This window comes from Centroberyx gerrardi, chromosome 18, assembly GCF_048128805.1.
Source record: "Centroberyx gerrardi isolate f3 chromosome 18, fCenGer3.hap1.cur.20231027, whole genome shotgun sequence".
Taxonomy (NCBI): domain Eukaryota; kingdom Metazoa; phylum Chordata; class Actinopteri; order Beryciformes; family Berycidae; genus Centroberyx; species Centroberyx gerrardi.
The window spans coordinates 12,942,100-12,966,730 of NC_136014.1; the positions used below are offsets into that span (position 1 = coordinate 12,942,100).

At 41.9% G+C, this 24,631-nt stretch overlaps 1 protein-coding gene across 4 annotated transcripts in view; it reads right to left on the reverse strand.

The window, feature by feature from the left end:
* The window catches only part of LOC139925155 (estrogen-related receptor gamma-like), a 32,320-nt gene extending 13,431 nt beyond the window's left edge, over positions 1-18,889 (reverse strand). The window contains exons 1-3 of one of the 4 annotated variants that reach the window (XM_071916404.2): positions 18,840-18,889; positions 8,254-8,669; positions 4,900-5,016 (exon numbers count right to left, since the gene is read on the reverse strand). In XM_071916404.2, the coding sequence (XP_071772505.1) occupies positions 4,900-5,016; positions 8,254-8,669; positions 18,840-18,889 (583 nt within the window). Of the gene's footprint in view, positions 1-4,899; positions 5,017-8,253; positions 8,670-18,839 lie in introns of those variants that run through there. The other 3 variants (XM_071916405.2, XM_078289839.1, XM_078289838.1) reach the window with 3 other exon arrangements.
* Positions 18,890-24,631: the final 5,742 nt, after the last annotated feature.

Consider the following 24,631-nt stretch of genomic DNA (forward strand, 5'->3'; position numbering starts at 1 on the left):
TAGGAGAAAACGGGTATGGGACGAGGGGGGGTGGGATTGTATCAAGATGGCGTCCCACCTGCTCTAACCCCCAATGGGCTGACGGGACAAAGCCGGGGTTGTTCTCCCATGACAGCACACACTGGCATCCTTCTCTTTATCATGTTTTACACTTTTCATAAATCTGAGCCACCGTGTCCAGAAGGGGTATTACTGTGTATTACAGAGCCACCCTGACCGCAAATGTGCTGGTAATCGAAAACATCTGCACGGCTGGAGATGGCCGGGTCGATTCGGGATCCCTGGTGTATTGGCATGGCATGTGTTTAACTGGCTGCGTGGTGTTCACACAAATGTGTGTGCGAGAGTGGGTGAAAGAGAGAAACAGAGAGAGAGAGAGAGAGAGAGAGAGAGAGGTGCCAGCAGGAAACTTGTTCCTCAGGGTCTTATTCCATGTCACTTGTCAGAGGTGATATACATTTGGCGTGTGTGTACATGAACACGCGAGTGTGTGTTGTGAGCTGAGTGTGTGTAGCGGAGGGTTGTAAAGGGGTCAACACCTCGCTAAATCCCCTTCTTCAGAGGAACACGTGTTAGCCTCCGTGTCTGATCTATCACCTGCCAGACAGTGAGGACAGGCCAACCCAGACCCTCCGGGTGGGCGCACAGTCCGCCTGCTACTTTGACGCCCTTAAAAGCACACAAGGCCCCATACATGCGCTGATAGATAGGCAGGCTTGTGGTACAACAAGGGGAAAAAAAATAAAAAGCAAAGTGTCAAGGGCTCACATAATGTTCTGTCCTTAAAGTTCAGCTCCCTTGAGTTTACAGATGTGGCTTGAGCGACAGAAAAATAGACTAACTTGCCTTTGTAGACAAAACATAAGCTGTGCTGTTCAAATGTATTGGCCTGGGTAAGACTTTATAGGCAGCCATACATTATAGACTTTTGCTATATCTTTATTTTGATGATGTAATCTTGGTGTATAGATTGGTTTCTGATCTAAGCCTATTGATTGGGAAGGGACCTGACAGTCTGTGATATTGGATATGGCTTTACTAATCTTTTGTGTATGTGGCTGGAGGAAAATAAGGCTGTAACGTTACCCCGCTAGCCACGTTCGCTCAGGAAAGACTGCTGATTCCTATCTGTGGTCGGGGCGAGGGCGAGACAGCGGTGTAGGTTGCCAAAATAGTCTGGCCACTTGCATTCATCCACCACATTACAGTGGTGTCAGAAAATACCCACCAGCACAGAATACGCCACATACACCGCAGAAACACTGGGATAGGTTGACGCTAAAATTAGCAAGCATTAACTTCAGAATAACGCAGGCTAGTCGAGTGTCTTCTATTCATTTTGATTGAAAATTTGAATTACATGAAAGCAAATCAGCAGAAGAGTTGTCTACACTTCTATTTACAGTACATACTTTTAACATGCTAATTTGTTAACATAATCATGTGATTAGTAGAGCACAGACATATGGAAATTTTACAGCACTAAAATTGTTAAATTGAAAAAAAAAAATGTATCTGTAGTAAAAAATAACAAGAGTGACAATGAAACATCAAGGAGAAAAAAAAAAAAATTGGTTCACTATTTCTTATAACATTAAACACCATATAGTAATGCTACGGGGTATTAGCACCGCCATTAGCTATGGGCACTGAGTGCTGGCAATGGTGAGCGACACCATACCTTCTGCGAGTTATAATTACGTGAGAGTTTTTCCATTGAGCCTGTGACCTTTTATCAGGCTCAGCTGGACATTTAAGGGGCCAATGAGCAAGGCTGCTTTACTCAGACAGCCGCCCGCTACCTTCCACCCAAATCCAGGCAGCATGCTGCAGCAAGGCAGTGAAGCCTGATCTGGAAAGCAGCCTGTCATCCACAATGTTCCCATGATTTTTATTTATTTTGCCCTCAGGTACAACATACAAAATACATTCATTGTCACAAAAAACTGTACACCCCTACACATACTAGTCACACCCACTGAGACTTACATTACATGCACTTACATATGCTATCAAGCAGACCTAATACACACCGGACACCTCCCACTGCATTAAGTAGATGAGGGATGTAACTCACACTCCCTCATCAATTGCCTAATTGTATTTACTGACTCATTATGCTTCTCCCACTCCCTGCTGAACTGCATTGTGGTCGTAGTTTTCTGTGCGTTCCTGAACAGTTGATTTGTTTGGGCCTCCTCTCCACTCCAAACACACCTGAAGCCACCTAAATGAACTTTGCAAGGCCTGAGGTGGTGACTGAGGGCAGTCAGATGATTAGTGGTGGGTGTTATGGGAGGGAGGGGTTCCCCTGCCACCAATGGCACTAGTCTAACCCCGGCAGCTGGCACTTTATAATTCAGGATGGCATGCTCAGAGGGGAGCTTATAGGCTCCTGGTGGAAATATTAGATACATTTAGAAAGACAGATCGCGTAAGTTCTTTCAGCACCTTCTACAGTGCGAGGCATTTCATATGATATTGTCGCACCATAGAAAGTATAAACAGGACTTTGGGATGTTGTGAGCAACGGAGGTTTGTAAGTTGTCAAGTAAGAAAAAAAGCAGCAAACAGAAAATGACTAAAATGAGGATATTGTCTGTGTACTAATAATCACACAAATAAAATCACATCTTATAAAATATGAAGTTTGCATAGTGTAACTCAGTTGGTGAATCTAGACCTACCTGATAAATCAGTAATATTATCCTATATGTTACTAATACATCATCTTTTCCATTTCCAATATTTTCCTAATTTATCCAGTGGATGTCACGTTGTTTGTTATCTCTTCTCAACATGACTCAAGACTACACTGCATCCTATAAGACACTTGCCGTTTATCTTTCACTATGTGATTATTCCTTTTCCATGACCAGCCCTCGGCCACTTGCTCTACGGTGATCTCATTACATGAAGTAGGGCAGGCCTCGATCCCCCACTGATACCATGATCAAAGCCCCCCCAAGTCTGCGAGAGGCCAGGCCGCAGCACTGTGCCGCGATTAAATGTCCTTTTTCCTTTTAATTGAATGCCGTCACTTTCAGAGAATCACCTACAGCGGCAACTCATGTGATGCTATATCTCAAGAGCGGCAGGCAGTGGAGGCTATGGAGTCAAATTCCCCTCTGCACACTGAGTCTCCACACCGACGGCTTAGTGTGGCCCGCCACAGACAATACCCAGCCATTTTCCCCCTAAGCATGCGCTAATAGTTTCAGCTTTATTTCTGAGGCAACATTATTTGTTTTGGCTCAGGGTCAAAGCCTCGGTGTGAGATATTTAGGATGGGATGAAGACATCAGACTGTTGAAAAAAAGGCTAGGTGCACGTATAAATAGGATTTGCAATGGGCAATACACTGGATGACCCTTCATTCTGAGATGGACAAACACAGCTACGCACATTGTGAAAGGTGAGTTATATTAGTGGAAGTCTACCAAGACCCTGACATACAATCTTGTGTTAGATTGCAGTTAACTGTCGTTGGCTTCTATTATGAGACGAGTTCAGCGCTGGCAGAGCACAAAGAAGCTGGATGTATGTCCATTTTTATTTTAGAAAATTTATGAATGTTGTGTCTCTAAGTCAAGCCCATAAACAAATTCCCTAAATGCTTTTTTTTTTTATATTCGGACATATATCATACAATAAATGTGGATGACAGTGGGCTGAACTCCAGTATTGCGACCACTTATACTTTTGTTGACATGGTGTGATAATACCTTCTATGTGCAAAAGGTCAGCTCAAAACCAAAGTCTTCATGCATCAGCTTAGAATGGTTCTTCTAGCTAAACACACAAATGTAAAAAAAAAAAGCAAAAAAAAAAAACAAAAAAAAACGCCCCTTCCCTTGAAAAAAAGAAAAAAAAATCTATCGGCTAGATTTTCCCTCTGTACTCCCAAAGGTCCCTCACTGGAGGAGAAACAACACATGCAGGAAGTGAGGTGGGATGTTCGGAAAGCATTTAGTGGATCAATATGCCAGGCAAGAGAGGGGGGGAGGGAGATGGAGAGAGGGAGAGAGGGAGGGAGAGAGAGAGAGAGGGAGAGAGAGAGACACCCAGAGCCCAGAGGAGGGAAGTCTTGGGGGAACAGCTTGTGCTTTTCAAGAGTAGTGTTACACTTCTCTCCTCAGTCAGACTTGGTAGGAACAACCTAGTCAGCAGGTTTTCCACCCGTCCGAGCTCAGCGGTGAGCGGCTCGGCGGTGTGTGGAGAGGTGAGGCTTGCGGGTGATGTCATTGGTGTCTCCCTAAGGCCGCAGCCAGCTTCTCTATCTGATCGCTGACCATTCCTCTAGCCTTGCCCAGAGTGAGTCTGTAGGACTGTGTGGGTTTGCTGTCTCAGAAGAGATACTTGTCAAGACATCTTGAAAAGTTTGGTCTTGATTCCCCAGCTCAAGACTGAAGTGGGAATGAGGTTTGAGTCTGAAGTCCACATGACTTTACTAATGTTTGTCTTGATTCTATGACATGTTATATTTCGTGACTGTCAGGTGAAAACCTCCTATCTCCAAAATGTCAACTTTTCAGGAACTAAAAAACAGATTTGTTTTTAGCTTGACCACCATGCATTTCTGACGTTATCCAATGGGTTTTGAAATGGTTTCCTAAGCCCAAAGTTTGTAGTATTTTCTCAACCCATAGAAAACCATTTACTCCTTCAATTCAAGTTAAAACACAAAAATCACCAAAATTGGAGTTACGAGATTTTCACATGACAACAGTGATTTGTTGTCTTTATCAAGCTACTTTCATCATGCTATCATGTAACTTTATCATGTTCAGTGCTGAGACCCAGCTAACAACATAACCCACACATCGCATCTGAAGTTGAAAGAGATAATGAAAGGAGCAAAACCCAAACAAATGACCAGTTGATAAAATTAGTACTCACCCTCTTTCAGCATGCCGACTTTGAGACATTTCATGAAGCGGCAGGCCTGGCAAGACTTGCGTCTCCTTTTGGTGATCTCACATTCATTGGTGGCCGGACAGCTGTACTCAATATTCCCTGGAGAAGATTAGGAAAAAAAAAGATTTCTTCATTAATTCTGTGTGCATATATAAGGAAGAATTTGCTCTTACATTTTTGCATATAATAGCACACAAAATCAAAATTATAGTTTCTCTGGCCGGATACACCGAATCAAAATTGTGAACAACAGACACACAGACACAAAGGAAACACACACACACACACACACCTGTCCCAAGGTGACCCCATGTGACACTCTCGAAGGAGAGGAGGGTTTAGTGGCATTTTGATGGGACATGTAAAAAGCACCTCCCCGCCCCGGAGTCCCACCCCCACTTTGATTCACAGATAAATTAGCTTCATTAATGCAGAGCGTCCTCTCCGCAAGGCTCACCACGACCCCTTCTAACCCATCCTTCTTAACCTAAAGGATGATGGGAAAGCTGCCCTCCCACAACAGCACAAGGGCTATGAGATGGACACACACCCCAGCACTCTGCATAATGTTTTCCAGCAGACCGAGAGCTGTTGTTAGAGTTGCCAATCTAAGGCCCCCATATCATGTAGCAAAGCTCGATGTATTATTCAAGTCCGTCTCGACAGTTGTTGGCTCACTATGGGAAATATTTCCTATGCAATATAATCACTCCGATCCAAAAACAGCCAGAAAAGCAGACATATTGTATCTGCTGCCATGTAACTGCTGCCATGTTTTTTATTTATTTATATGTTTTTTTAGCTCGCCATGGTTCCGGTTAACACATTTTTTTTCCAGATCATTACGCTCTCGCTCAAAAGTTGATGTGACCTCGAGAATCCAATGACAAAACCTCTCTCCCAAGCATCCAAATCCCTTGATTGAATGTTTAAACAATGTCCCGTAAGTCCAAAGATGTATTAATGGTACCTAAAAACAGCAAACCAGGTGTTGTCTGTTGCAGATCTGCCAGAGCCAACCCCCCCCCCACCCCCCTGTTGGTCAAGGAGAAGGTGCCAACATTTGTCAGGATCCCTGGCATCAATGGTGCCAGCAGGGTCACATGCACAGTGAGGGGCCTGTGGCATCATGCCAGGATGTTGGCAGAGGCTGCTGCGGGTTTTAGGATGGGTAAAGTCGTTTAAACTGAGAGGTGTTAGCAGAGGGAACATTACAGCACCAGTGAAGAGAGAGAGTGCTAGAGTATAGAGACTATAAGAGACGCAGTGTTGGTGTGCAGGTACAGTATAGGGTTGTTTTTCATAATCTTTGGCTAACCTTTCATGTACATAAACAGTTAAGTTGCGGTCATATCCATTTAAATTCATGCAGATATTATAGCTGAATGCAACGATTCAACAATAATAGAATGAAGGAGTAAATTCATTCATTCATTCAGTTTCCATGCAACGACTGAGGTCAAATTCACTTAGTGTTTTTTTTAACATTAGTAAACAAAACATGTTCTCAAACAGGAATTGTATCTGAATAACAGAATAACATTGTGTGTGTGTGTGTGTGTGTGCTGGTGAGGGATGAGTGGGGGTGGGGGGGTGGATGAGGGGGGTCCAGAATCGTCTTAAATTGCCTACCTCTAAAAGCTCACTGTCGGCATACCCTCTTAGTTAATCAGGTCTCGTGTCCACCTTTATTTCTCAAAGGACATTTCAACCACTCTAATATCCTTCCTTAACCTCTCTTATTTTCCCTCTAAATTTTGATATATTATTATGCCATGCTATTATCCACGCGCTCATCTCCACTCAAGCTGGACCTCTCCTTGTCCTCCTCCTTCCTGAGGCCGGGACCCCCCTTCCTGATTACCATTCCATTAAAGGGGCTTCTCCTTTCAGTGAGTGACCATGTCCCTCGTCCCTTGTCCCTCTCTCTTTTATTTAGAGGACTCCTCCGCGTCTCTCTCCTCTCCCCTTCCTCTGTTATTGCCCCGACGACACGTGCCTGAGCTTCTAATTGGCCCCCCATCTCCTCCCCCTTGGGTGTGGGCTAGAGGGGCCCGGGGGCAAAGAACAGATCCACATCTCCCACCCTCCTTGCTGACTTTCTCCCAATGAAATGCCTGGTTCTTAATTACAGTCACCCAACACTGATTGTTATTGACTGAAACTCCCGGGGCTCAGGACGAATGACGGACAGATTAGGTTCATTACGGGCCTGTCCTCCACGAAGGAGAACAAGAAAAAGAAGAAGGGGGATTTGTGCAAGACAACACAAAGTCAGACATGAGCACTATTTACAGTCTTAACTGTGTTGCTATTCAGACTGAGACATGTAGCCTTAAAACTACAAAAAAATAATCATATATTGCAATATAATGCTATGTTGAAACAATGATTTGCATTTGACTTGAAGCGTTTTGGATAAGCGCTCCAAGTATTTCATATACAGTAGACAAGTGTAGCACAGCTATCAAAACAAGACAAAGCTGTGAGCAACTCGAGAAATTTGTCACCAGAAGTTCATTTGTTTTGTTCAAACTGACAGTGGCTGTGACCACCAAAGAAAAGTAATACATTTTTTCATCATCATCACTCATCAGCAGCCACTCACATGTTAATATTGTCACATGTCCCATGAATCCCTGCAGCACCATTAGGACTGCAGCTAGCAATCAGTGAGTGGATGGTGTCTTAGCCTGCTGTCTGCATGCATGGTGACGGTCACAAATGCTGCAGATGAATCGCATAATTCTGCATCTCAGTTTGTGGGATATTATCTCTGTTCAAGTGATTATTGTGGGACATTACCCACACATGGCAGAAGCGATGCCAATCGGGGAATTCACATGCAAACACATCAAAAATCATAACCCATCAGATTTACAGTCTGGGCCTAATGCCTGCTGCAGACACTCGTAATCACCACAGCGTATTAGTCCCGTAAGGGCAGAGGGTTGGACCAGCACAGGGGGACACGTGCCACCTTTGACAGTGGATCCCTCATCAGGTCAATATGCATTCCTGGTAATCGCAAGTGTCTTGGCAATGGTAATAAGAAGTATTTAGAATAATTATGAAACAAAAAAACAGCACTGTGTTAACACTGCAGGTGTCTCCATAATATTATATTGTGACAACAGTGACAGCAATCCTAGGTTAAAGAGTAGTAGCTTATTTTGCAAGCAATTTTCATGCTTTGCAGACTATTCAATTGCCTGGGAAATTAAAAAAAAAAAACATTTTCCAATCTATTCTTGCCCAGGTTTGACTGAGAGGGTGCGGACATGGGGGGTCAGCTGAGGTGAGTCAGTGAAAGTGGAAAGAGGAAGTGGGAAATACCTTGTATCGTCCTTTTGAAAAAGGCTTTGCAGGCCTCGCAGGAGGCCACCCCGTAGTGGTACCCTGAGGCGATGTCGCCACACACCAGGCAGAGCCTCTTGGGAATGGCATTGAGCATGTACTCGCACTTGATCGGCGAGTCGTCCGCCACGCCGCCGGAACACTCCTCGTAGCGGCGTAGGCAGGCGCCGCCGCTCCCGAGCATGCCTGGGTTGAACATTGGCGGGGAGTCGAGGGCGTGTGAGCGTCCGTTACTGCCGTTAATGTAGCCGCCGCTGGCGTCGGAGTTGCCACTGGGACTGTGGTGACTGCCGGTGTCTACTAGTGAGGAGGAGGGACTGGAAGGCTCGGTTTTGATGTAAGAACCACAGCTAGAGGATAGGTGGCGGTCCTCAGAGGGCATTCTGGTTAGCAACCTGGGAAAACACACACAGAGCCAGGGCTGCAGTCAGTTTCAGTAATGATACATAATGATGCATTAAACAGGGAGAAACACTGAGTAAAAGAGCCATTGTCAAATTTAGAACTGATACATATTGTAACAAAATACTCAGCAACCTGGTAATCATGGTAATTTCCATGGTAATGTATAGTACCATGCAAATTAAGCATTTCCAGAGAACAGAGACACAAAGGTAATGTTATAGCCATAGACAATAGTAGAAATATGCAGTAGAAAAACGCAGCAACAATGAAATTGTCACCACTAACTAGTCTGACAAGCTGTACTGAACGTTGCTTTCTTCCATAATCTTGTGATTACTCCATAAGAGATTCATCAAGAGTGATGGAGCACGCCGCTCATGCACGTAACTGGTTCATCAGAGTTTGATAGATTATGTTACGGACACAACCATTAATGTGTTGGAATGCGAAGTGATATACTACAGTAGCTTATTTCTCTCAGGCAAAATGGTAACTAACGACCATGTCAACAGAAGCCCCATACATCTCGCAAACAATGCCCACAATTGGTCGGCTGCCAGAAGTAAATGAATGAATGAAACTCCAGAAGGCTGTTAATGGACAGAGAGAGGTGTTACACTCAGCATATGCAAGATCATGGGGTAACACATGACCCAATCAATAGTCCTGGTTAGTTTGCCAATGGATGGTGCCGGGTTACGGTGGACTTAAGTGAGAGGTTGGAGGGGGTGAGGAAGATGTGATGAGGGTGGCGGTGGGGGTGAAGTTTCCCCTGACCACTGACCTGGGATTAGGTTCCCTAAATCCCAATTTTAATTATAACCTTTGGGAATAAACAGTGTTAAAGAACAATACATTCTTATATTTGATGTTGCTTAAATTAAAAGCGACTGTTTTTGCTACAAATGTTACTTCTATTATATTACTTTTGTGCTACCAACAACAAAAGGTTCCTGGAAGACTTCTTGCATTGCTGCAGGTATTGTTGGCAAATAATTGCTCTTCATGGCAGTAGCCTTTGTATGTTATTGTACTTCCAGTAGCCGAAAATAATATGACAATCCATTCAAACAAAGCATGAAATCACAACTGGCAAGAAATCCACCTGACACTGGACTGGTGTTAGAACTGCTGTCGCTGTCCGTCACAGTTGGTGCTGATCTTACGCAACTTCGGCTTACATGCTTGTGAATTGTAAATATTGGGTGAGAGCTGAGGAATGCTGGGCAAAAAAAAATGTCTGAACACGCTAATGCAGGCCAGAGCCTTCTCAGCGCGTCCCTCTGAATTTTTTGCCTTTCGCTGCGGGGCTGCCCTTTTTAAATTCGGTATTTGCGGCTATACATTTATTTTACCACTGTTGCCTCTTTGCATGCGTGTTTATATAAAGCCATGAAGTCATCAGGTCCTGACAACATGAAACCTCTCTTTTAACTGCTAAGGGGTAGAGGGTAGAGGGAGGAGGAGATAGCCTCTACCCCAGGGCCCAGATCAGATCTATTGATCCTCTGCTTCCTTCCTGTTTCAGATGAGGCATGAAAAAATAAACCCTCCTCTTACGGGTCCCAGACATTCCTTATGCATTTTTAATCAGGCGGGACTGTTAACATAGTTTGAGATGGAGCGATACTACATTATGCTAGTCTTGATTCAGAGGCTGTTGCGGTTAATAAAAGATTCAAAGGACTCAAGTTAAATCTTGTTAACAATCAGCATGCACCTATAGTCAATTGGAAGGTATATTTTTTTCCCATCGGAGGGAATTGGAGAGAGCGGCGTGGTAACAGTTAATACATCATCGCAGCCAGATAGGGGGATTCCCTATGGAATAGTACATTGTGGCATATGTAAAAAGTAGTTCATTCCACACTTAGCACGCAGTAACGCTAGGGAGCTGTTTTTTGTTAGGTTTAATGGAAATTTCTAATGGGTCCTTTCAAATCTGTCGAAATGAAATAATGGCACGAACCACCAATTCTCGCAGACAGAAATAGCTTCATAGTTTCATAATTTGGTTTCCCTTCTTATTATAAAGAGACATAGAGTTTTCTTAGCGCAGCCCTGCCTCCCCTCCGCCCACCCCGCTCCCCTGACAACACACACACACACACACACACACACGAACGCACTGCACCTAATATCTAATGGGGTAGTGTTTGCTCCACCGCGCAGAAAAATGGTACAAACCGAGCAGACAAGCAAGACTCATCAGACAGACGTGAAGGTCACCTGCCTTCTCTGTTCTGTCCTGTTCTTACAGGTCCAGACGGTCCCACAATGGATGCCTCTAAGCAACAGACGCACAGCTTTCTGTCTGTCCACCATGCTGAAAGAGAGTGTCTAGACGCTACTGCATGTAAGAACTAGGGAGCACTCCAGAATGGATAATATGACCAAGTACCGAGACAATGTCTGAAATGCCATACACGCTCAGATCAGTGACCACTGTTTTTTTTTTTTTTCATGTAAGCCAAAGTGTGATGGGTGTGAAAATGTCCCGCCAGAGCAGCTTAAAATCTCTAATGTTTTGTGCGTGTGTGTGCGGGGGTGCACGTGTGTGTGTGTGTTTTGGCATGCCTACTCATACTGGCAGTGTTGCAGATCCTCTGCTCCCCTACATAAATCCTGAATCCATCCACTTCTTTTCTAAACCATGAAATATGTGTCCAGGCTCAGAATTTTAGCACAATAAATATTACCAGCTGCCAAAAAAATAACTGTCTAAAATGCATATTCTAAGCAATACACAACAATGACCTCATGCTATGCTTGGCTGGACATATGAAGGGGTTAAAAATCCAGGTTCCCCATATTTCACTATGTATTTTTCCACCGGGGGGAAATATTATTGTTAAGCTTGGGGTTAAGCTTGTAGCGGGGAACACAACGTAAATCATGGTGCTGAACACACATTCGAACATGGAAGCGCAGAAGGACAGAGGCAAGGAGCCATGCATGAAATTAGTTCATTAATCTTTCTATGATAGGCTGTCCTTGTTTGGGGCAAACTCTATCAGCTTTAAACTGAGTGCCCCTTCCCGCCTGACACATAGATTACACTGTTAGTCAGCGGCCGGGATGACTGGGAAATGAATGGAAATGCGAGGGGGAAAAATAGGGTTGTGTGTGTCGCTGAAGTGTTAAGTAGTAACAACAACATGCACATGACACAGCGTTGGCACAAATGAAGGTCATCAAAAAAATGCATGCGTTCTAAAAAATTGCGTGATTTGTATGCCACTGCAAATAATGTAGAGTTGTTTTTAAATAGGACAGAGACATTGATCAATGTACACTGATAAGACACATTGTACCATAAAATTCTCAGGTAATTTGTTGATTTAACATTATGAACTAACATTTTTATAGCATGTAAAATCTGCACACTGCATGCCTTCATGTCTTTGGCATGTTTGCTCAAAGCTCGCAGTTTCCGTTGAGCACAAACACACCTGGCTCACCGCCTCCCGGCCATAAATCCCTCCTACTTCTGATTTGGCATTACTGGTGAATGTTACCACTCCTTACCAAGTTTTCCATGCAAACAATACTACTTACAGTGCATGGCAGATGTAGTATCTCTCTCTCGCCCTCTCTCTCTCTCTCTCTCTCTCACACACACACACACACACACACACACATACAAAGAACTTCCAGCATATGGCCTCTTCAATGTCATTGCCACAAGGAGAGATTGCATAGATTTCCCACATGGATGATGTCTCCTTACCTGGAGTATCAACCCCCATCTACATACACATCAACCACCTCCAGGAAATTGCTCTCCCTGCAAAGTCAAACACACCCCTAACTGCCTTTAAAAAAGACTGAAGAAGGAGGTTATGGGGGAGAAAGAATAAACGAGCAAAGACTTAAGCCGTCATTGGGAATCAGAGGGGGACTCATGAGGGACAGTTACGATATTGATTTCATAAATAAACAGAGATGGCCATCGATCCTAATGTTATTTTGCATTTCAATTACTGCCCAGAAACATAACCTTCAAACGTCTGCTTCTCCACAGTAATAACATCCACTGATAATCACAAGCGAGTCTTGTCCGGCGCAAATTGGCTTTTCTCTCTTTCTCTTTTTTTCCCCAAATGTGTAAATGACACAACTTTGCATTTGCCTAATGGTATTAGGGCATGGGCTGAATTTCAAGTGAGACTCAAGCTGATACAGTAAGCGCTCCGGTCAATTGACACAATGCAAATTAACGTGGTGAAGAGGAATTAAGTTCACAATGTGAGACCTCGTGAAGCTACGATGAGGCCCATTAAATTAAACATGCTGGCTAACCCACACTCCATGATTAGACGCATTGTGTGAGTGTGTGTGTGTGTGTGTCTGTGTTAATTTCATTTGATCAATAAAACAAACTCATTCTAATTCTAAGAAGTCCTCTCCAAAGCTTGCCTTCCCCAGCCTGAGCCCACGAAACCCGCATTCATGTTTTGAATGAATAGTGGCCGCAGAAAGCGTCCATCTACATCCTGATGAATTCAGAGTCCTTGACAGCCTGCCTAAAGGATATATCTATATCAAGAGGGGGTCATGACATGTAATGAAGTTATTTCTCCTCTGATGCCGTCACACAGCACCACTCTGCCATAGAGCTCAGCTGTATCCTCACAGCAGCCATCGTCATTAATAAACATGTCACTCTGAACACGAGGAAACGGCTGCCATGCACAAAACACAAGGATGCGCTTAAATGTTTTCTTTTTCGCTTCTGGTGATTTTTTTCTTCAACTTCATTATTAAAAAGTCTATAAGGGCTTTAAAAGGAAAGTTGAAGGGAAGCAGCACATTTGCTTTTTTCCACTATGTGAACAACACAGCCCAGCACTATTCCACCACCTGCTCCCTCCATCCGTCAGTAGACTCATAGGTTCTCTTGGCTTCTGGTTACTTAGACCAGTCCCGCTCGATTTTACCGGTTGCGACACCCACCAATCCAGTTTAACGAGGGGGACAGATCGCACCCCTGTGGGATCTTGTTTTCATCCATTCCGTCCATTCTGGCACAAATATGGCAGTGTCATTTACAGTGCAGTGGTTTTGCCCATGCGGTGCAGGAAGGTGTGCTGGATGTTGTGGGGAGCGGAGCCGGATCACAGCAGCACTGCACCAAGTTTGGCCACTCACTCACTCACAGCTGCAGAGTGACGAGGGAGGCTGTGACACGCTGGCGTTCACAAGTGACAAAACCAGATTTCCACTTATAATGTCATCGTGACTGAACATGTTTTCAAGCGATAAAAGACCTTCCAGAGCTTTTGAAATTCAATGTAATAATCTCACATGTACAAAAATCCTTTGACTGTTAGGCAAAAAGCATTTTGAATTGACCAAAAACAGTAACAGCAGCAAACCCCACACAGATAAAAGGGGAATTCTTTCTCTACAAACCTACAAAATATCATATTAACCTCTAATGCAAAATACGTGGCAGACAAACTTTAACATTACAACTGCCACTACATCTTATGTTTTTCAGAGCCATCTCTCATTGATGCTGGTATTGGATTTTTACTCTTATATTATGGCTGTTTACAGTGCAAATACTGAACTTTGGCACAACGCAATATATGTCAGTAAGATCCATTTCAGCTGGCGGAGACATGGAAGACCTCAAGTTACATACTATAAGGCCTGCATGTGCACCGCTTACTGCCTGCCAGCACCATGCACGTCCAGGAATCGTTTGGATATTGTATGCTCGGGGTATTAATATCTAGCTATTATTTAATTAATAAATACGTTACATTGTTTTTCAGAATTTGCACATTTAAAACAATTTCTCTGAATTGATTTAATGCTATGAGGTACACAGAAAAAATACAGAAGAAGAAATAAAGATAAATAAAATAACAAATTCAATCTCAGCTGAGCCTCTTTGTCTAATCTCTACTTTACTCCTAGTTCTGGAAAGCAGCATATCTTCAAGAAAGACAGCAGTGTCGTCGCAGTCATGTAAATCTTTTGCAAACAGGACGATCCTCTCAAGAGAAGTTATTATATCATGGTAATTTTTTTAGCTATTATTGACACTGAGCAAGGGAATATTTTCTCTGATGCATTATACAGCATGACCATATATAAAGCATAACTAGCCTAATAAATGCCAAATAAATTTCCTCAGATTCATGATGAGATTATCTGTTTCTCTTAACAGACACAGTCAGGTGTTTCCATGATATGGCACCGCTAAAATTAGACCCCAGGTCAGTGTGTAATTCCTTGGTCTCATCCGTGCGTGCGCGCACATGTGTGTGTGTGTGTGTGTGTGTGTGTGTGTGTGTGTGTGTGTTTGACCGCTGGTGCTTATGCATTCCTGTGTGTTTGCTTGGTGAGGGCACCTACATGTGAACGCCAGGTGGGACAAGAGAATAAAATGCTGCATGGGTCTGAGTGAATGGAGCAAATTGAACATAAACTGCAGTTACCACTGTCATGGCAAATCATATTGAAAATATCAGCGTATCACAGAGACATAATGGGAGATCTACGGTTGACTCTCTTGAGAATAGCACACAATTACTTGTAGAATATGTAAAGAATAATGCGGTTGGTTTAATAATTAAGATTTAAAATTCCATTTATGTGTCTAAGAACGGGAGTGCTGGTCATGAATAAGTCTGTACAAACATTTTTTAGCTAGATATAAATCTCTCCCCAAAATTTTCAAATGGACTGACTGAATCCAGTGGAGGTGCCTGCAGATGGTCCAGGCTCTGTACAACACACTCTGGTTCAGTGTTTCTTCTGTAATCCATACTGATAGTTGCGGGTAATTTTGGTTTTTGGTTACATGCCAGTCCCAGTTTTGTTCAAATTTGGTTCAAGAAACACTAACACTGTTCTTATTTGGATACGTTATTAAGATAAAATCACTAATTCTTAAAATTAGAATACAATAGTATTAAAATTCAGATTTTCTCTGGCAGTGGTGGAAATGTTCTGTCTGTCGTGGCTCAACACTAATGCAGGTAGAGGAAACACTACTGGAGTGAAACCTTTTAAATTGTTCTGAAGACGGATCCAGACATAAAACACCTCTGGACTGATTTATAACCAGGAGTCACTTAAAGTCATCCTTAAAAAGCGGTCTTCCATGAGGACAAAATATAACAATGGAGATCGATAAATATATATTTTTTAATGCAGACAAATTTTTTTCTAGCACTAATCTGAGAAGCCTGATTAGCACGAAATACTTTGCTGGTAGAAGAACTTATTTCCCATCCCCCTTCAGGAGAGCTGTAGCGTGAGAAGTGGACACTACAGACTGCAGACCTCTTGCCCTCAGCTAATAGGTTGGTTGTCGGGGCCAAAAATCCCCCTGGGGTTAATGCCATTCCCCGAGGCCAAACCTGCCTAAGCACAGCTTTATGCAACCCCAAAGGCACAGATTCATACACGATTTACAGTACATGAACAACTACATGCATTTCAGGTGACACACTGTAAAACTGTATGGGCGATAATACTGCAACATAAAGACTTTTTTGAGATTGTTTTACATCACGTATTGTAACTTCAGTTGTGATATAGCTAGAGATAGAAGGTGTAATTTTCCTACAGTATATTTACAGACTCATTGTTCAATATCTTAAACTTAAATTAACAGCTTAACAACTACCTGAGAAAACACGGCATTAATCCCAGGATGAATTTGTTTCTAATCAGTAGAAACAGCTAGAAAGAGGACAGGTGTTTGTAAAAGGTCAGTATTTGCAGAATGAGGTTTTTTTGGGTAATGGCCATGTTACAGTTGATATTGCAGTGTGGACACACTGTGCCATATTAAGTGCTGCCCTATCACATGGGACACAGATTCAACTGTCCCGCAATAAACTGAGTGCCACACTTGATCAAACATTCACATTCACACATTCACACGTAACCAACTACTGACTCACCCACACACACACTTATGCATGCATCCTTATATACATACATGCAGGGGCACGCAAACACACCCAGCCACACAAACACACAGGTACACACACATGTTGTACACACTTACACACACCTGCCTCAGGGTCACCACACTTTAACTGAAGCATATTGTTAAGGTTAAGGTTTTTTAACATGTGATAAACAATACAATAACTTTATCCCTCAGTCTAAATTCAACGGATGTTTTAAATGCTATTTTACAGCATTTAGCCTCTGGAAATTGATGATTGTGCAAAAAATAAGAGATCTGGGTTGTGGGTTTTTTTTCTACTGCACTGCAATTTGCACAGGAATTGCAATATTGAATATCAAAGCTTTAAAAAGACAAGACATGAAACTGATATATTTAAACACATTAAAAGGGAATGAAATCCAGCTCAATTACTTTTGTGTGAGATATCAAAACAATTGACAAATTCTCTCTTATACAGAACAGTAATACTATAGATAAACACTTGTGCTTAAGCATTATGCCAATTTCTATCCATTCATTTAGAAATATCGTTATGAATGAATGAGTGTGATATTTTGAATACTGTGCATATGTTAATTTTACGTACTGTCTTTCACTGGTGTGTACTGTTTGAAAACAGTTTGAATGTCTCACTTACACTCTAATCCTGATTGTTATTGCAACATAATTTTCTGTAGTCTGTGTGCCAATACAAAAGCTAAACCACGTAAGAAAAAAAAAATCAACAACACCTATATTTTTAATGCTGTATGGAAATATAGAAAAATACTGAGTAGAATATGGCAAAACATATAAAATCTAGAGCTATACTAAAATAATTCTCTCCAGACCCTTCATATAAAACCAATTACTTGCCAAACAAATCCAAGTCATATGCAGCAATAAGCTAATCTTATTTAATTTTTTAAGAGCTTTTCCCTGACACATAACTTGGGAGAAACAGTTGCACTGCAGTTCTAAACTGTATAAAATTATAATACACTTGTTTAACATCGCACACAACAAGTTTTCCTGTGTGTCCGATGTGCAGGGAGCCTCTCAGAGCTTGAAATGTCCCTTCTCACAGTCCTGTAAAACGTGCTAAGCAGTTTAAACCATTCCAATCCCATCTACAGCTTAACATTAAGAGGATCCCACTGAAGGGTTTCCTCATCAAGTCATATTTAGTTGAAAGAAAGGGCCGCTTTCCAGGCATGCAAGGAGTCTAGCAGTGTAGTAGAAAGCTTTGGTGTTCTATAAATTTAAGTATTTCTTTGACTTGACATTTCCTAAGTTAATGCAGGCTGCTTAATCACTGCAAACAGGACCTTAATATTGTTTTGAATTTGATTTACCGTGCTTCATTTTGGGCTACACTGAAAACGCATTCAAGCACACACATGATTCAGTTTTGATGATTTCCTTATCCTCTTCTCATGGTGCACTGCTTTATTCCTTTTCATTGAGAATAAACAGCATTTTCTTTAACTTAGTGCCTCTTAGTTTGGCATATTCCTCACTATCAATCTAATTTTAAAATCAGCAATACTTCATCATGCACGGCAGCAAAAGTAAACTAAAGTGTAAAAACACAATCCCCATTAACATCTTTTAAAATGGATCAAAGATATATTATGTGGCTACTCATTTATTATTAATAATAAAATAGTTCAACCAAACACCAATCTGTCCCGCCACATACACTCTCGCTCTCACTGTCCCTCTCTCCCCTTATTACACTGTCACACACACACACTGGGCTATAATCACAGCTTTCTTTGCATGGGCCACTGTTGGACTCCAGCCACTGCCAGAGGATTGTTTATTTATTTGTCTGAATATCATTCCTATTAAATCTGCCTCTGGCTCTTTCCTATGGCTGAGTGTAAACCCTGTAGCCTGATGCAGAGCTGGAGAGCTGTGGGGCAACAGCCAGTCCTATCATACCCCAAACTCCCCGCTTACAGCCTCTGCCTCACACCACTGCGCTCTGCTGTCCCGTTAATGGGGAGGTAGAGCTGAGGAACCCCCGTCAATTCAAACTGTTTACTTTTTACACCAAGAAACCCTACAAATGACTTACACCCAGTTTTGCCTGATGAGATGTTTTTTTTATTTCTTTTGACAAACATCCAGGCAAACAGAAAAGAAAAGCGTGCCACCTCAGACGGAGACAGTAGAGTAGAGTAGAGACAGTAGAGAAGAAAGGATAAAAAGATGCCAAAAGAGATGCACCTACTGGTTGTGGTAGCAGAGGGGGTCTGGGATGCAGAGTTCGGAAACATCCATCAGTCCACGTTAAGCATTCCAGGTGTTGCAATAAAAAAAAAGATAAACAAACAGCAGAGGAAAAGCTGGAGGAGGAGATCAGTTCCTAAGTCTCCACATCTCTTTGACGAAATGTTGATCAGGTGTTCCTGGGTGTTGTCTCCCCTCCCTCCCCTGTTCACCCCCCTCACACACACACACACACTCACACACGCACACAAAAACCCTCTGCCTCGGCCCGACAAACTCCAGTCTGCACAGGTGCTGCACCTCAGGCTGTGTGTATGAAGAGAGAGAGAGAGAGCGGATTTAGTGGTGATATATAGAAGACAAGAGGAAAAAGAAACTGAGGTAGAGGTGAAGAGAGGGAACAGGGAGCAGATTTAAAGAAGGGGGAAAAGAATGAAGAACGGGGGGAGTGACAGGTAGAGAGAGACAGAGAGAAAGAGAGAGACAGATGGATAGAGAGCAGCAGTGGTGAGAGCGTACTAAGGCTGAGCAAGTCAGTGAGAGGATTGAGTCTCCATTGAAGGGACGGGGGCTCTTTAAGAGGAGGAGGGCGTGGCTTGACTGATATGGAGCCGCTGCCATTGGTCGGTTCCAGGAAGGTTGTCCTGGCAGCGGCCAATGGGGTTCAAGGATTACTGTAATGGGGACGGGCTAATGGACGACCAGTCGGTGTCCAGTCATTCACAAGGGAACTCTGATAGAAGATACAGACACAGGCACACCCCCCTCCCACCACACACACACACACACACACACACACACACACACACACACACACACATACAAAAACATAATTAATCATAATCCTATGTTGCATTTCTAATCAGTGCCAGACAAAAATGTTAAGGTACACCTTAAGACTACTTGCATCAAAATTATAAAGTAGATAGATAGATAAATAGATAGAAATGGAAATGACCACATCAATTTGTAATTTCAGTACTTAGTTCACAGTTCAACAGTTGCATTTTTGTCACGTTTACAACTGCAGAAGTAAACTGAAGTGGACAGTAGTAATTGAAGAAGTAGAAGAAGAAGCAGAATATTCACTAAGGTGAATTTAAACAGGTGTGTTCACTGTGTTTAGAAGGCTATAGGCTTATAGGGCTAAAATGTTCTTCTTCACCATGGATTCAGCATTTACACTATTAGAGGGATCTAATATATCTAATGACAATGGTAAGAATGATAATAATGATTATGATGATGATAATAATGATGATGATGATGATAGAGACATTTGAGTGGACCTTCACTACAGTATGTGTGTAATGTGGCAGCCACCAGAGGGGAAGCAAAGTCCCCCCATACTTCATCAACCCACATTTTCCTGATCAATACAAAACCCATCACACACTGTTATTGATCACAGCGTTGCCATGTCGCCAGGAGCCTCAGGACAGAGTCTGTTTCCCCAACCGTCTTTTAAATAAAAGGAATTATAAATTAGAACATTCTCTTTTCATGTCAGTCCAAATCAGAGTCATAGGAGCGAATGCTGATTGCTTTAATAAAAGAGTGCGTTCTCAATTAAATTTTTGATCAATATTTTAGGCATTTGATGTACTTTCCTACAGAGGAAAAGCAGGATATTCTGCTGATCAGATGAAGACATCCAGACATAATCAATAGGAGAGATATGTTTTTGTTTTTAATGAGAGAGAGAGAGAGGGAGAGAGAGAGAGAGAGAGAGGGGGAGAGAGAGAGCGAGAGAGAGAGACTCTAATTTGAGCTCAGATGACATGTATGATTTCACCCCAGAGATGAATATTGAAACAGAAGCGAATAAAACAAATGTGGAAATGCATTCTATTCCATTTATTTCAGTTGACAACTCAAAGATATACTATGCAGCACAATTTACATTAGAAAATCTCTCTCCCTTTAGATTTTCATTTGTTCATGTTATTCTAGTTGTATTATAGCTAAAGCAAAATTTTCAACTGGAGAAAGGTAAGCAATGCTGAAATTCTCAGCTCCCACTGTGTGGTTTTATTTAATTCCTCCATGATTGATCCTCATTTGAAAAATCCAGTGCATTTAATTTTCAGGCGTCACACTGGTTTGTGTGGTCAGTTTTCTGAGGAGGGCCGTGTTGTGGGGCTAAAGCTGAGCTCCCTCCCTCCCTCTCAGCCAGCCAGCTTACACAGAGAAGGGACACTGGGCTTCATGGCATCTGACAGGAAATCCATAGACCGCGCAGTCTGTAATCCCGCCATCACGCTATCGCCAAACGAAGGAACAGTAATCCAATCATTTAGTCTGTATTTAACCAAAACAGATTTTCAGCCCTACAACTAAGAGTGTGGTTCTTTAAGCAGACCGCCGTGAACTTGGGATCTAACTACTGTGCATGGGCAGTGTATCTTTCATTACCCTTAATACTATGCTATTTCATTACACCATTTGCTGCCTTTTATTCCTGTTGATGTGTTCTCCATCTCCAGTGCCTCTGAAAGTCGAATTACAGCCTCGATATAGTAGAGAACAGTTGAATAAAGTATTTTGTTTATTATTACAGTGAGTTTAAAGTCAAAGTTTAGGCTAGTAGGCTTATACAATACATCTGCATGCACATTTGCATGCACACACACAGAGGCACACACACACACACACTCACACACAAGTATTGCTACACCTATAAAAACAAAATAAATTGTAATTGTTTCCAAAAGCAGATCAAAAACGCTGAGATTTGATTGTGTGTGCAATCAGCAGCTTGTTTCTGAAAAGTGAAAAAAGGGCCAATCATTATCTGTCAATAAATAGTAATTAGATATTGTGTTGGGTTGAGGGACGCAATCTCCCTGTCACACAGGGTGTATGTAATTAAATTCCTGATTCATGGGCAAACTGGCCTCTTATGTCTGACCTTCTGACCTCTGCACAGAGACACTGTATCCTGCGCGGCCCAGTGGCTTAGTGGGGTAAAGACTGTGCCATGTACTCAAAACACTGTGGGACTGAATCCAACTCAGGATATGTGTTGCATGTCAGCTCCCCTATTGACATAAAACTCAACACATCAATTTGAAACTACAACATAACTAATTAATGTGAATTCCATTTTATTTATTGATGTAGTTTCCTTGTTGCTCTCAGGCAATAAGTTTGACGCAACTGGCAGGGAGTTGCCAGACAAGAAGTGTTTGAATTAATGACTAAGGAGCAATATAGTTTGCACTGGAATTGATAGCAATAAACTTTTATTTTACATATATTTTACATCAACCAAAAACCACTCTAATAGCTGCCTATTCCTTGGATTTTATGAACTCATCACATGACCTTTCATTAAAGACCACTTTAATTAAATTACTAATAGTTACTAACAAGTCTGTGCAATGGGAAATATGCTGCAATGGGAAATATGCTGGCTATGATGGTTGAAATGAAGCAAAATGATGTAATGTAAAATGTATTCTCCTTTAAATTAAAATACATTTAGTCAATGTCTCCACTCATTTCAATGTATCTGAGAATTTACATGCAGCTCTTAATTTCAGTACAATATGAAAATACATGTGACCGGATTGTGTTACCAGTCATTTCAAGCAATTTCCCCTTAGTTCAACAGAATAATTAATAAGGAGAAACAACTGCTAAAGTGATCCATATCTGTCATATCTCCTATCTGGTGAAGCCCCGTCAACAAGAATATGATTATTTGAGGTACATCTGATACCTGAGATGCTTGTTTACTTGTTGTTATTAAACCAACAATATATTTCACACTGCAGTAAAGTGATTGAGAGCAAAATGTAGTGTTCAGCTCCATCCTCAAAGGAATCAATGGAACACAGACATAAATGGCTGGAAGAACAACTGAAAATAAGATATTAAGAGTCTGATAATGTTTGTGTTTTGCACTTTTATATGTCATTACATATCAATAATTTTTGATTACACTATAAAAATACCTTTTTTATCTTCATCTATGTAAATATATCTACCTGCCTGAAATAGTAGAACATTGTACAAAAATGATAAACCGCTCATCCTATACCATACAGATAAAAACCCTTGAATTAAAGCTGGAAGGCTTTAACCGCAAAGGCATTATATAACTCTGCATCCACAGAGAGCCAAAACATCCAAAATGTGTCTTTATCCGACTACTTACATGAAGCTCACTAAACAGAATCTTGAATCTTACAGATCCATCATTTACACATTTCCCTTTCGATGCCACACACTTGTTTGCCTCGTCTGCTGGAGGAGTGTGGAGAGGGATAATTACTATCGCCACAGGGCTGCATTAATCAGCTGGGTGCATTTGTTGGGTTTTATTATGTTCCCCTCCCCTCCTTGGGCCGCGCCGACTGTGTCACCGGGACTAGACGGGGCCGGCGGAGGGCCACGGTCGCCCCGCTGCCCATTCACGCTGGGTTAATAAATGCTATTAGCCTCTATCTCTAGCCTCTTAATTTCTCATTTAACTGAGGACGGTTCAAACAAAACCACATAAGCGCTGGTGTTAATCAGGGACTCATAGCAGGACTCAAATATCTTGATTGAGAGCGCTGGACTCACACGATGAGGGAATGTTGTGTTTGCTGCGATCTCTGGTGAAGAGAAACGACCTGTTTTCCCTGCGACACTGCTCCGTCATGCAGAATTTCCATGCAGTCAATCCACAATCGATCACTTTAGTGGGAGTGTGATTTGATATCATTAACAGCAAGCAACAGGCAAAATGCTTCCAAAATGCTATGTGGAATGTTAATGGGGCAGGTGTGTATTTTTCAACTACTTTGCCTATTGTTGAACAAGTAAAGAATGATATGTATTGTCTGTGTGAATATTTCTCTGCACCGGTGTCACCAAGACGAATTGGTGTACATTCATTGTAATTGTATTTAGGTTAGGAGTCAATATTATTGTCAGTTGAGAAGTCTTCATCAGAGTCATAGTCTAATCCAGTGAAATATTTCTATATTATCATTATTATGAAAGAAAAACATTTTTATGAACTGCAGAATGTAGTTTACTTTCATTTGTTTGAAAAAGTGTTATCTTGTATAGCTCAGTGGGTAGAATGTGGCACTAACACTCATTCCCATTCATTTTAAAATGTTTTCAATCATGGTATTGTAAGACACTTTGGATAAAGGCATTCATCAAACAGCATATATTATGTTAAGGGGATTTTTCTATCCTAAGATGCACCTGGGTGGAACTATGAACTAATGAAAGTCTGTGATTCTAGCGACAGCAAATGGTTTACACAGCGTTTAATCACATCAAATATAAACAAAATCAATTGTACCCCCTCGCTCTATTTTTAAATGGTTTCTTGACACCAGTCAAATCCTTGGCCACTGCTCTACGTCACCTGCATAAACCAAGAGGGTCTCGATGGATTCACCTCTAAAACGAAGCCAGGTTGTGTCATTGCCATCCAGAAAAAAGATCAATACATTCATCTCAAGTTCATTCCAATAAGATAGCTGGCAAAAACTGTCCTCATGGTGTCAGCTCTTTAAAGCTCTATGACGCTTGTGCGTACGTAGCAAGGCTGCTGTGTCTAGACCCTACAGATAAAACAGCTAGCACTAAGACAAGTGGGCAACTTCACTCGGTTCCTTTGGGAGTCAGCTGGACAAACAAGCCCAACAAAGAGACTAATGACATAAAAAGATAATTAGACTTTTTTTTTTCTCTTAGAAAAATATGTTTCGATTGTCCAACGTTAAAATAAACTGTGCAGCATATGTAATTATTGACGCAGGGAAATTAATGAGCAGCTGATCG